The sequence below is a fragment of the Vulpes lagopus genome, chromosome 22 (assembly GCF_018345385.1).
Source record: "Vulpes lagopus strain Blue_001 chromosome 22, ASM1834538v1, whole genome shotgun sequence".
Taxonomy (NCBI): domain Eukaryota; kingdom Metazoa; phylum Chordata; class Mammalia; order Carnivora; family Canidae; genus Vulpes; species Vulpes lagopus.
In genome coordinates, this window is record NC_054845.1 from 2,338,585 (window position 1) to 2,351,742 (window position 13,158).

Genomic DNA, 13,158 nt, shown 5'->3' on the forward strand with positions numbered 1-13,158 from the left:
TTTGTGCTCTGTGTATTCCTGAGATGTAGCTTGTTCTGGACCCTTCAGATATATGCACTTGACAGCGAGATTCTAAGATGCTTTCCCAATAAAAACCAATATCTTCTTTCTCTCTCTTTTATGAGTTATAAAACACTTTCCCTACCCTTCTTCTTTGATTTAATTTATATGCCAGAGATTTTTCAGCTCTGGGGATGAAAATGGAAGACCAGGGAAGAAAGTTGATGAAATAGAGATGATTCAAAGATCTGAAATATTTTATCCTCACTCGATATAAAGTAAATTATTTTTTCTCTTTTCCAATAACCATCATTTCCCTTGATCTTGGAATCACTCAAAACCTAGCCACCGAGTCCTATATAAACTAATGCTCTGTCTCAAGATATGGGGAGAGATGAAATACTGGTGCCTGCACAGATTGTACCAGGTTGATTATATTTACACTTATGAGATACCGCAAATTTAAGAATGCCATTTTTTTCTCATCACTGAGTATTTATTATATATAACAAATACATGGGAAAGAAAAAACTATATTGTGTGATATAAATAGTTTATTTACATTACAGAAAAAACATCAAGACAATGTATACTATTTCAAATATATCCATACATAATCAAATATAGCTGTAGTACATGTTTTCATTGGTGTAGATTACCACAAATGCAAGGCAACATGTGTAGATCTCTTGTCTTATTCTTTTGTCTATAATACTGTATTGTGTAGTCCCAGATCTTGGTAGTCCAGCCACTGTGCAACATGCTCCCTTTAGATTAACCTCGTGGATGCTCTTGTTGTGTTGTCTGAACTGTAGTGCCCTGTATTTTGCTTCTGTCTGTGAATTCTGTTGCTTCTGGGGCATTTCCTAGAAGGTTGGAAAGTTTACAAATCTTAGTCCAGTGCTGTTACCTAAAGTTTGGTCCTACAATTACAGAGTGAAGTTGTGGATTAAGCAAACTGTTAAAATATTTCAGACAAAAGAATTTATTATCAGTAGATGCTGGGATTATTTTGGAAGATATATATATATTTAATATATATATTTAATAAATATATATTTATTTATTAATAAATTAATAAATATAAATATATATATATATATTTTTTCCTCCATCTCCTGGCCGTTGTCTTTAAGTGTCTTTTGGGGCGCACTGATGAACAGAGGCAGACGTTGAAGAGGAATACATTTACCTGGTCTTCAACCACTTACTCAATAAGGCACAAGAATGACTCAGCACAAGGCAATCAAGCAAATTGTGAGCTCATCCAATCTCACTTTAAATGTCTTCAACAATTTTATATTCTAAATGTCCTCAGGATGAATGTTAAATTGACATTTCAGTGCTACAAGTTTAAATCCTTTCCAACCAGAGGATGAGCCAACTGTTAATATCTGATACGTAATGAAAAGGGATACTGTTTTGGTTCAGCCAGATATCATTTTTATATATTAACCCCATAAGCTAGAGACATAAATTGGTACCAACTATTTAGCTTCTATAAAAAGCTAAATTCAGTCAAATTATCTGAAAAGCTCTCCTCTGGTGTCTTTTCTCTTGTAATAAAAGAATACTTTGATGATGCAAATAAGAACTACAATTCAAAGTTCACATAAAATCTTATTGTTGATGGGTTTCAGAGATTATATATTCATATATATCTTCACAAATGAATAAATACATGTTATCTATGTATCTATTTTTTTTTAAAGAGGTCAAAATAAACATGGAGCTGAAAGTCACATTCCCAGCAAGTGGGAGCTCTTGGAGACAAAAAAGATAGAAAATCCATCTTTTCAACAGGGCAACTCTTTTTCATTCCAGAGCAGGTCTCTAGATATCTATATTTATGTGACACATGCTGTATTTAGAAGGAGGGCAGATGTTTGACAAATCATAAAAACAAGGGGAAGCAATTAGAAAAAAAAAAGAAAGTGGGAGGAGGAGGAGAGAGAGAAAAGAGGAGAGACCAGGTGATGGAGAAATGAAAAGAAAATTGAAGAGAATGAAGGGACTTCTGCTTGGTACAATTTGTAATTCTTTTAGCAACGGGATATATTGGAATAGGTCTTCATGGGAAAGTGTGGTCAAGGTGGATGGAAAAGGGGAAGGTTTGGTGAGGGGCAGATGGCCTGGGTGGAAAATCTGGTTTTTGAGTAATACATTCTCAAGTGAATAGAATGAATCCACACTGGGGAAAGTGTGGCTTATTGACTAGCATGACTCCTGGAAATACTTTGGAAGACCTGGACATCCCAAGATAGATTTATAAAATGTATTACAATAATGCTGATTTAGACTCCTCCTCAAAAGGAAATAGAGAATAGGTTTTGTTCCTTTTTTTACGTGAAAATGAAAACGGCCATATGCCTTAAAAAAATGGCTTACTTCTACTTTGGAGCTCAGTTTAGGTCATTTTGAGCTTTAGAACACACAGCATGATGACCGGCCGAGGGGCAGGACTAGAGCAGTGGACAGGCTCTGACGCCAGGCAGCCCGGACTCTGTAGCTGCCCTTATTGCTCGGCTGTGTACACTTAACGATTTGCTAACTTCTCATACCTCAGAGTTTCTATTTTTCAAATGAGGATAACTGTTCTCTCTTCATATGTTAGTAAATGCGTATGTGTCTGTGTGTACACACATGTATGACACACACACACATAACATATATGCACACAGTGCTTGGTGAGGTCAGAGCCCAGTGTATCCCGTTGTTCTTGGAATGTATGGGAACAGAACTGTGATTAATAACAAACTTGAAAACATCTGCTAAAATGTCGAAAGTCCTGCATTTTTGTCAGTACATGAAGTAGCAAATCCAGTCGTTAGGAGATTAGAGGTCTTAAATAGGAACTTGGTTTTTCATGTGCTGACCGCGTGTACATATCAGAAGGCTCAAGACCCCTATGGTAATATGGCACCACTTCTTGTGTTTTAGATTCTTTTCTATCTTTCCTTTATACTCAGTATTTTTGGTTTCTTGAGTTATCTTTATGTTCCCTAGAATCTATTTTAATATAATCCATTGACTCACTTGGCATCTAAACGTGAGAGTCTAGTTGATGAGCTCAACTTGGCTTGGAGCAGCACAAAGCTCCAGTCGATGATATTCCCTTAAGCTTTTAGGCCCGGCAAGGATTTATGAACCATATTTTGTCTTTTTCAAGAGCAAATGCCACACTTGTCCTCAAAGAAGATAGTGCAATACAGCTACGGAGATGTATCATGGCCTTTATTTTCTAAAGATATGATACTTTCTTTTATTTTCTTGTCTTTAGAAAAATAATTTTGGAGGGAACATTCTGATTTACTGTAGAGCTGTGCAGATGAATGAAAGTTTAAATGTCTTGTGAATTTGGCAAAAGCCTTGAAAAACTTTCTCGGAATTTTTTTCTCAAGGAGAGTGAAATAAGGTCAGAGAGGAGTGTCTTCTTCAATAAGATTTCTGGTTAGACAGGATGTAATAATAACAGGTTTGGTTGTCATGAACTTACACACTGAGGAAGCTAAGCAAGTAAATACCTGGCCCTACTCCTTTGCTCCAAGCACCATGTCAGATATCACTAATTAGCCATGATTTTTCTCTCCTGTTGAAACTGGATGAGGTGCCTGGATCCCTCTCAACCTAGCTCTCCAGGAAACAATTGCCATTTGGTTGATATACACAGTCATTGTCATGTTTGTCGCATGTTTCCATATATCAAAGGTTTTCATGCACTACAACACAATCTTTTTTATTAAAGCTATTTTCTCTGAATTTTGTGATTAAAAGCTATATCGTTAACTTAAGATAAAAATGTACCTGTCGTTTACGCCAAATATGTTCAAAATGATTATATCGGAGAGTGATACTTGGAAATCCAAGTACCGTAAATGAAAGCTCTACTTTGACACTTTTCTAGGCCTTCTACACCATTCCTTCTGACCTCTTTCAGCACACTGATCTGGGTCTGGGTAAATAAGGCCACGCTGTCATCTAAATAGTCTGTTAGTAGTTCGAATGAAGACGGACTTTCTATAGCTAAAAGAGAAGAACTTATTTAAACAAAGATTGGCATCACAGAGTAGAGAAAAAAGATCTTTGCTTCAAAACTAAATAATCATCAAAATGCAACAATAAGGAAAATAATTTGTACCACTCCAGCATGAAAAATCGCTGCTATTCACAGGCTGTTAGGAGGAGGAAATAGGACTCCAGAGAATGGATGGCCGCAGAGCCCACAAAGGGCCTCAGGAGGAGAGTAATCTAAGTAAGGCGAGGAGGAACAGCACACTCCGGCATCGGGGTGGCCGACTGAGCACTGTTACTGACCTGGTGATGCAGAGGACCACCACACAGATGACGGCAATCTGAATGGTTCCAATCACAGCTGCGATTAAGACATACTGAAATCGCACGGGGCCGGGAACAACGTACAATACACTGTAGTCCTTTTTTTCACAGTGTTGTCCAGTATAACCAGCATCACACCTGGAAGAAATGAGAGTGTCCAGTTACCTGTAGCTGTTGGGCTCATTTTTTTTTTTTTTTTTTTTTGGGAGAGGTGCTCATTTTTATAGCTGGCTAGACCACTTTTATCTTCATTGTGAAATCTGGGCTGTTGGTTTCTTTTTTTCTTTTTTCTTTTTTTTTAATGTTACTCTGTAGATATAGGTTACCACTCTCTCTTTTCTTTTTTTTTTTTTTAATTTATTTTTTATTGGTGTTCAATTTGCCAACATATAGAATAACACCCAGTGCTCATCCCATCAAGCAACTCTCTATTTTCAACAAGATCCCTTTGTGTGTTGGGTTTCAAAGATATGAGGTGTTTCTTTTACACTTAAAATAAGATTTTGAAGACAGGAGGATTGCCACATAGTTTGTGATGATGATGATATAGAGAAGCAATGGATGTCCAGAAACCATCATTCTTTTTACTGTTTTTTTTTTTTTCAGGCAAGTTTCACATTTTATTTAACTTGTTCTTTAATCGACCTAAGCTGACATGATTACTTGACAGAAGGTTTGTTTCTGAGGATGTGGGGGTAAAATGGGGCTATTTATTTATCTTTGGATAAAGCGTTCTCTATGCTACTGTGAGGACAAATGTTGAAAAATATTTAGACCAGGACTATAATAAGTAATTTCTTTAATTCGTTGATCATAAAGTTGCCTACTTATGTTAGAGAGCTAAATTTCAGGAGGAAAAATAATAATCATGGTGTAGGCAATAGAGTTCCACAAAATAAACCCCTGTGCTATTCATCTGAGAATGAAGGCCACTTCTCACTTACTCAACCCTCATCAGAAAGCTCCAGGAGACCATCTGCGTGTTAAAATTAGCATTTGACAATGAAATGAAGAAACTGTTCACATAACAATACGAGCAAGGATCAGCTTGTCTTTGGCTTTATGCAATTATTTCAGTATTTCACTTGGAATTTCTGCATCCTGGGGCCTTTCCTTTTGCCTCGGAGGGTTCAATATGGGGGCCCTCCTAAAGATGACAGGGCAGCAGAAACAACCTCTTGGTTTTGTTCACTCTAGCTGGTTTCACTGGAACGTGCTAGTGTATTCAGTGAAGGAAAATATAAAAGGAAGACAGTTCTTGAGAGAAAGGGAGAGAGAGACAGAGAGAAGGAGGAGGGGGAGGAGGAAGAGAGAGAGAGAAACTCTTCGCTGTATAATAGACAACCTATTTCATCATAGGATACCTGTATATTCCTTTAATAAAAAATAAATTTGGTTTTTCACCTTGGCTTTACCATCTTTTTGCCAACTCAATAATTATGTTCTATTCATGAATACTCAGCAGATATTTATATTTATTACCTAAGTCCGGACAAGCAATTTCTTTGTGTCTCAACTGAGTTGGAATCTGGGGAGGCACGGCTAACAATTTCACTATACGAGGCCTGTGGATAACAGGTATGTGCCCAGCAAAACCAAGACTGATAATGCTTATTAGAAGGACTTTGGAAAAGATGACCTCACCAAAGCAATAATGTCCTCTTAGGGACAGTAAGTCCTCATCCATTCATCTCAGAAGGACTTAGTAAGCACTTGTCCTGTGCCAAGAGCTGCTCTATGTCCATGGGAAAGAGTGGGGAATGAAACAGGGGTCTGAGCCTTTACGAAGCTGGTAATGCTCAAGGTACAATTTAAAATTCTACAAGAGGAGTACACATAACGCTGTGTTACTTAGTACCCGGGTGTGTAAGGCACACATTTCATGGTCTTCGTGTGTGTGTGCAGGAGAGGCAGTGAAACGCCTTGCTGCCGATCACTGCGGGGGAATGCCATCCAATTCTTTACAAACACCCAGAATTTGGCCCTCTGTTTTCACTGCATACATTTTAAGAATTAAAGAGCGAAAACGTTACCTGCAAGACGGCTCCTGCATGTTGATAGAATGTTCGCACTTCCCATGCATGCAGAAACCATTGTAATGTTCTGGGCAGGGGATGTGGTGCTCTCTTGCACTTTCTTCTAGCTTGTTAGCATTCTCTGTGGATACAGATAAAAGCAGGCACCCCTTGTAAATACTTCCTCAGCCCAGTAAGATCAACCAGTACATTAAGAAGCAAAGCTATAGCAGGCAAAGATATTTAAAAGGGTAAGAACTAAAAGGCTCTGGTTCAGAAGAAAGAGGGAAGAAGAATTGAAAGACAGACATCTTCACAATTGTGTTTAGAGATGAAACTGCAAAATTACCCAGTGCTTTTCATGCTTTTATGCAATTTCTCCCATCTTTAATAGCCAGTGATGTGTCTGTGAGTTGTTAGACAGCTTTAATTTTCCTTGTGTAGGGACTGTGCATTGATCATAAAATAATTCAAGAAGAACTATCTTATTCTTTGAATTTCAAAGGCCAGCATAATGTCCCTGAGAGTAAATTGCTGTAATACCTTGATACTTTCTCAGTGTGGGAGCTTAAAAGTTAAAATATGGCTGTGTTCAGTTGTTAAACAGACGTTTTCCAAAACTAAATGCAAATTGCAACAAATGTATTCTTTCAGGCTTTTTTCATTTACTGTGAACAGGAATTCTACTAGCACCCATACATTTTCTTATTGCCAAAATAAAGCTATTGAAAGAGCAAACGTTATCTCAGAACCATTTGTGTAGATACTAACACAGTACGTACTGCATGCCCTAAGTTACGCCAGGGCCTGGGAGCTGGCCTGTGTGAACGACGGGATGTGAAAGTTAAATTTAGGATGAAGAGAGAGTTTGCCTTCTAAAGTGAACTCCTTCCTCCGTCATTAACAAGATTTGTTTCCTTATGTTTCTACAAAGACATTAAACTCTTTTTTTTCTGACCTTTAGCCCAAATACGTTGGCTTCACATTTGTCATGCTGTCTCTAAATAGTCTTTTGATGATGTTCATTTTATAATACAAAGTTTTCCTTTTTTGAGTCTTTTCCATAATCTGTGACCTGACCAGACTTTAAAATTCTTGCCTTAAAAAAAAAATTCTTGCCTAAGCACCTGAAAAACTTCATTTTCTTGACTTCAATCTGAGATACTTTTCAATCCCACAGTAATAGAAGTAATGGAAGCATTGGTAGTGGAAGATTAAAAATGCATTACTGTTTTTGTGAAATAGGTCATTTCCTATTATTTCACATACAGGTATAGCTTTTATTACAGTGCACCCTTACAGTTTCGTACTGGCAGTCATGGATGATGAGTATCTTCATCAGGAGAAAAAATACTTTTAATATGGATGAATCGGACAAATGCATTATTTATGTTTAAGCAGAGCTGTAAAATATCCATACCTTTTAAGATCTAGTTAGTCATCTGCAGAACTTTAAAATTTGAAGTATATTGTTAAATATGTTAAGTGAAAAAAATATGTTAAGTGCTTTCCCGTGTAGGGATATTTATGCACATTTGTATGATGCGTAATATTTCAAACCACGACTCAAATTAATAAAGGATTTATCATAAGTATGCTAGAGAGACTGGAGATGGCATTTAAATCATTCATCTGTTCTGTATTTCTGTCTCTGTACCTATTTAGGTGATATTTTGTGTATTTTATATTTGTTATACATTGTCATATTATATTTCTACTTTGATGAATTATCATTAAAATGAATGAACCACTTCCATGGAAAAGACTAAAACTATACAAAATTTTCTCTTTTGGCTTCTCTCATTCCTCCAAGCTACACTGGAATTTTCATGTCACGGTGTTTTTGGTAACAAATTACAGCTGTAGTGAGCAAACACGCATAAACTGAGATAAATAATGTTGGGTGAAATTTCCAACTTGGGAAATATATGACCAAAATAGAAGCAGGACAACCCTGCCTTTTTGATGCACCCTGGGATGGCGTGTGGTCATTCGTGAATCCACGGAGAAGACCTGGCTCATCTGTTGCTGCTGCCAGGAGGCCACAAGCTAGCGTGGTCAAACCGCGCACCTGCTGCTTAAAGATGACTTTGACAAAAAAAAAAAAAAAAAAAAAAAAGACGACTTTGACAGTGGCGTTTGCCAGCCGCACTGCTGATGTAATGAACCAGCACGGATTCTCACTCTTATTTCTGGATCTTCTCCTCATAACAAACTATTCAACACTTCTACTTAGTGTTTGTTAGTAACCCTCCAGGGCTTCTGCACACCTGCATGCAGGAGAATTTTCTGTAACTTCCCTGCATTCGGTTATGCATTGTGATCTCAGGCATAGTATTTTTCAAACACATCCTATTAGGACTATTTTTCTTTTTGTCAGTTGCAGAAGAAGATCAAAGAATTTCCTCGACTCAAAATCCATTTTTAGGCCACTGTATTTTTAACTCCATCTCTCACCCCATATTCTTTTTGTACCATATTCACGACTATGAACCAAAGTCTAAGGACAAAGTGAGAGCTTGTTTGAGGGAGGCTGTTGCCTTAGTGTGGTAATAACCAGATATTTTCACAAAGTTCATTATCTGGACAGGATGATCACGTGTGAGGGGAATAGTTTCCATCATAAAATCTGCTAGTTAGTTTACACCATTCCTTATGAGCTTGGAGTGCTCTGTTATGCTGTTCACAGGATACTGTCAAATAAGAAAGTTAGAGAGATTGAAAATAAATGAGTAGAAGAAATGATCCCTGAGCAAGAAAATGAGGAATCATCAATATATGTCAACAAATTTATAGTCAATCCAACCAAGTAAACCAGTTGATTGAAAACCTGAATATATAACCACTTCTAGTAATGCAATAGACATATTTTAGAAATGAGATTTGAGTATATTAAGAAGAATAGAGACACAGAAATCTAATATTCCAACCAAATATGTGTATGGACAACAGTATTTGTAACCCTGATGTTTATGCCTAGGTATTCAAGCAATCCTGAAGCATTTAAAGATTTAAAATAATCTAAAAATGATACTTTGGAACTTTGTATGTTTCCTATACTGGCTGATGATTTAGACATAGATTTCTTTGTCCTCCATTGAAAAAGAGGTTTAATGTAAGGGTCGTGCTCCTTTTACTAAAAGAGACAGTGACAATGGTAGAAACTTCTCATGTTTTTGTTTAAAATCTTCAACCAGTTTCCTACTTAAAGTTCACAAATGATTTATTCTGAAAGAGATCCTGACCCTTTTAAGGAACCATTTCTTAGTCAGAGCATCCTTTTTTTTTTTTTTAAGATTTTATTTATTTATGAGAGAGAGAGAGAGAGAGAGAGAGAGGCAGAGACCCAGGAAGAGAGAAAAGCAGGCTCCATGCAGGGAGCCTGATGTGGGACTCGATCCCGGGACCCCAGGATCACCCCCTGGGCTGAAGGCAGGTGCTAAACTGCTGAGCCACCCAGGGATCCCCAATGATTTCTGATATAATCTGAGTTAATTGCAGCAAAGCTAACATGGTTGTCTGTCCATTGCTAGTCAATGCTCCAGTCAAGAGCTCTAGCAGTGGGTTTCTCGAAAGCACAGCTACATATATTGTGTGTGGTGTGCGTGTGTGTGTGTGTGTGCGTGTGCGTGTGTGTGTGTGTGTGCGTGTGTGTGTGTGTGTGTGTCAGGGGAGCGGGGCAAGAAACAGAGGGAATGATGAATGGCAAGGTTTTACCTTACTATAAGTCAAGTAAGAGAGGGGGTAAAAAAGGGGCAGAGCAATTCAGAGACTTAATATAGTGCAGAGTGTGTGCGTGCGTGTTTACCATTATCCCTGCTTTATTCTTCCCTGAAAGCTGGGAATAAGATGTTGTTCAAAGAATTAATCTATCAAAGCAACACATTATGGATTGAAGCAGAAATACGACAGTGCAAAACTTGACTAAAATTACCCATGCATTCAAAGAAAGAATGTTTCCTTGGTCAAGGGTTAGCACTTGCAAAAGAAGGTTCTAAAAGTCATGTTCTCTATTCAAGTGCTCTCCGGAGTGGTGTTGCCCTGAGAAGCCAACCTGAACTTACAAATCTAGACTCCCCGTTGCAGAAATGGATGCACAAAACTTTTTGTGTTTATTGCTACTAAATACTCAGTCAACCCATTTCTCTTGTTTTGATGTCCTATTCTCTGAACAGTCTTCAAATAATTTGACTTCTATGTAGCCTACGTGGCACTACCTGTAGTACCACCTGGATTTCGCATCCATTTGACGGTTACACATGTCATATGAGTTGAATTGATTGGTTCTGACTTTCTGTGTGTGGTTTTGTTTTTTTTGTTTTTGTTTTTTTTTGTTGTTGTTGTTGTTTTTTTCCATAAGTCAGCTTTCTCCAGCCCACTGGGTTCTGGTGTTTTGTAAGATGAAATTCCTGCATCTACAGGCTAGTGGACCTGCCTGGCCCATGATGCCCTGCGGTCCTGGAGGCCTGTCAGGGGGCTATAGTCAGATGATATTTCGCTGAAGATGACCCTACTTTGCTTTAATCAGGCCTTTCTTTGGAATATTTACCTATCTCTTGTGCCACTGATTTCAGAGGAGTGGCCTGTTTCTGCGCAGATTTCAGAGTAGGTTGGAAAGATTCTAAACTAGAGGTAACGTGGAGGATTCAGTGGATGTTTTAGGGAGCCAGATTTCTAGTGCACATTTTTAAGCAACTAGAGCTGTTTAGTAAGAGAGTGAGTAGCATAGTGAAGTAGTGAGTTTCTGGTGGTGTTAAAAAAAACCCTTCTTACTATTGCTCGGATTTTGTAGAGTGTTACTGTGTGGTAGATTTGATTGTTTCAGACCTCTAGGTTCTTTGCACTTTGAGAGTAATATTTATCTTTACTGCTAATATTTACTTAAAATAAATTACCAACAAATATTTACCAATATTTATTGTAAAATATTGTTTTTGATATGATGGGAAAAAGAATTAGACAAATAGGAACATTATTTAGGTATAATAAATAAAGAAAACCACTTTGCCTTAATTATGGGGACATTTTACTTTATCAAAGGGTATAAAATATCTTCAGTATTTACAATGGTTATAATTTAGGCATTCTAGTATAAAGTGAGCTCTTTTATGCATTATCTCCCTTTGGTGGAAAATATGTTTGTGGATTAAATTCAGTTTTTAACATCATGCTTTAACATTGCTAATTATCTTTGACAAGCACAGGCACATGAGTAGTACCATTTCGTTTATTATATTTTTAACAAGCTTTTCCTGTGAGCACACAAAAATGTACCATACTTTTCCAGAAAACTAAAATCTTCCATTTTGAATATGTTTATATAATACTTCTATTTTTTTTCACATTTAATAATGCCACAAGGAAACCCCAGCACTGAAGTACTCATGTATTTGCACACCTGTCGTGATTACTCATTGATCTGTCCCCTACTTACTGCCATAGCTCCAAGGCCATTTGAAAAAGGTTTAACTAACAAAGAAAAATCATCTTTCTATTATATTTATATTGTACCTAGCATATTATGAATTTAGAAGTGAAATCATGATTGTTCCCGTTGTTGATCAGAGTTGGTTTCAGAGAGGATATATAATTCTTAGGATTTTCTCTCCTCATCTTATTAGGAATAAACATATGAGGTGGCAGTCAAGCCTTGTATCTAGCTTGAATTGCAATAGAAGTTTTTTAAAGACCAGAAAAGTGTTTCTATTGAACAGTTTCTGAATATAATGCAATAGGAGTTCTTGAAAATTAAAAAATTCCATAATAGCTTCACCTGCTGTCATAGTTTCTTGAAGGCACAGATGAGTAGATGAGAAGAGTCTTCCCTTTTTTCAAGCCTCCATAACAAAGATTCAAATAAGAATGCTAGCTAACAGTGACAGGCTAGTGGAAGGGACATGAAGGCATTTAAGGACACAATCAATTCTCAAGTTTTATAAAGAGCAGAGACTCAGTTACAATGTCCCTTATTATTTAATCTCTGTTATAGATTTGGAAAAAAAATAAATTCAAAACAGAAACTAAGTTCTTTGCTACAAATTCAACGTTTCTCCTACCAGTTGAAATTTTTTTTTTTCCCAGAAGGGTCATTGAAACTATTTGGATCCAAAATTTTGCCAGTTAGGTAGTGGTCTGGGTTGGGAGTAGGATGGGTAGAGATAGAGAGAAATTCTTTCTTACCCGACAATTGACCAGGCACAAATATAAGATGTGGAATGTGATTATCCATATTACCACTTGTGTATATAAATATTCCTATTGGACATAAAAATTAAAATAAAGCTGAAGAAAACTAATTTTCATGTTATACATTCTCAGGCAAGGCCTTAATGACATTATTCAAGAAATGCTTGAATTTAAATTGGAAAAAGTACTAGCATCTGAAATAGAAATAGTAATTTGGGGATTGGAGTGATTGAAATGCAACAATATTGCACGATTATTTGCATGAGGTTTTATTATCTCAGTTTCTACTGGTAATATATTTACATAGATAAAAGCTGAGAAATCTGTACAATCTTGGGAAAGAAACTTGTATGTAAACATTTTAACTTATGATATCCAAATACAGTTATTGTAATTCCAGGACTTGGCATCATAAGGCTAAATCACAGATTTAGCTGTAAATTCTGGACCTCCAAGAAATATATATATATATATATATATATATATATATATATATATAGACTATATATATATATATATATATGGACTATATATATATGTAAAATATAAAATGAATATATATATGTATATATCTGTTTATTATTAAAAGAAAAATAGGCAGATTTTTAGCCATTTGCTCTAT

The 13,158-nt window shown here is 36.6% G+C and overlaps 1 protein-coding gene across 1 annotated transcript in view; it reads right to left on the bottom strand.

The window, feature by feature from the left end:
• Positions 1-539: 539 nt before the first annotated feature.
• The window catches only part of TMEFF2 (transmembrane protein with EGF like and two follistatin like domains 2), a 220,849-nt gene continuing 208,230 nt past the window's right edge, over positions 540-13,158 (bottom strand). Inside the window, exons 8-10 of the mRNA XM_041736998.1 lie at positions 6,369-6,492; positions 4,315-4,473; positions 540-866 (exon numbers count right to left, since the gene is read on the bottom strand). Coding sequence (XP_041592932.1) covers positions 770-866; positions 4,315-4,473; positions 6,369-6,492 — 380 coding nt within the window. The 3' untranslated portion in view covers positions 540-769. The remainder of the gene's footprint in view (positions 867-4,314; positions 4,474-6,368; positions 6,493-13,158) is intronic.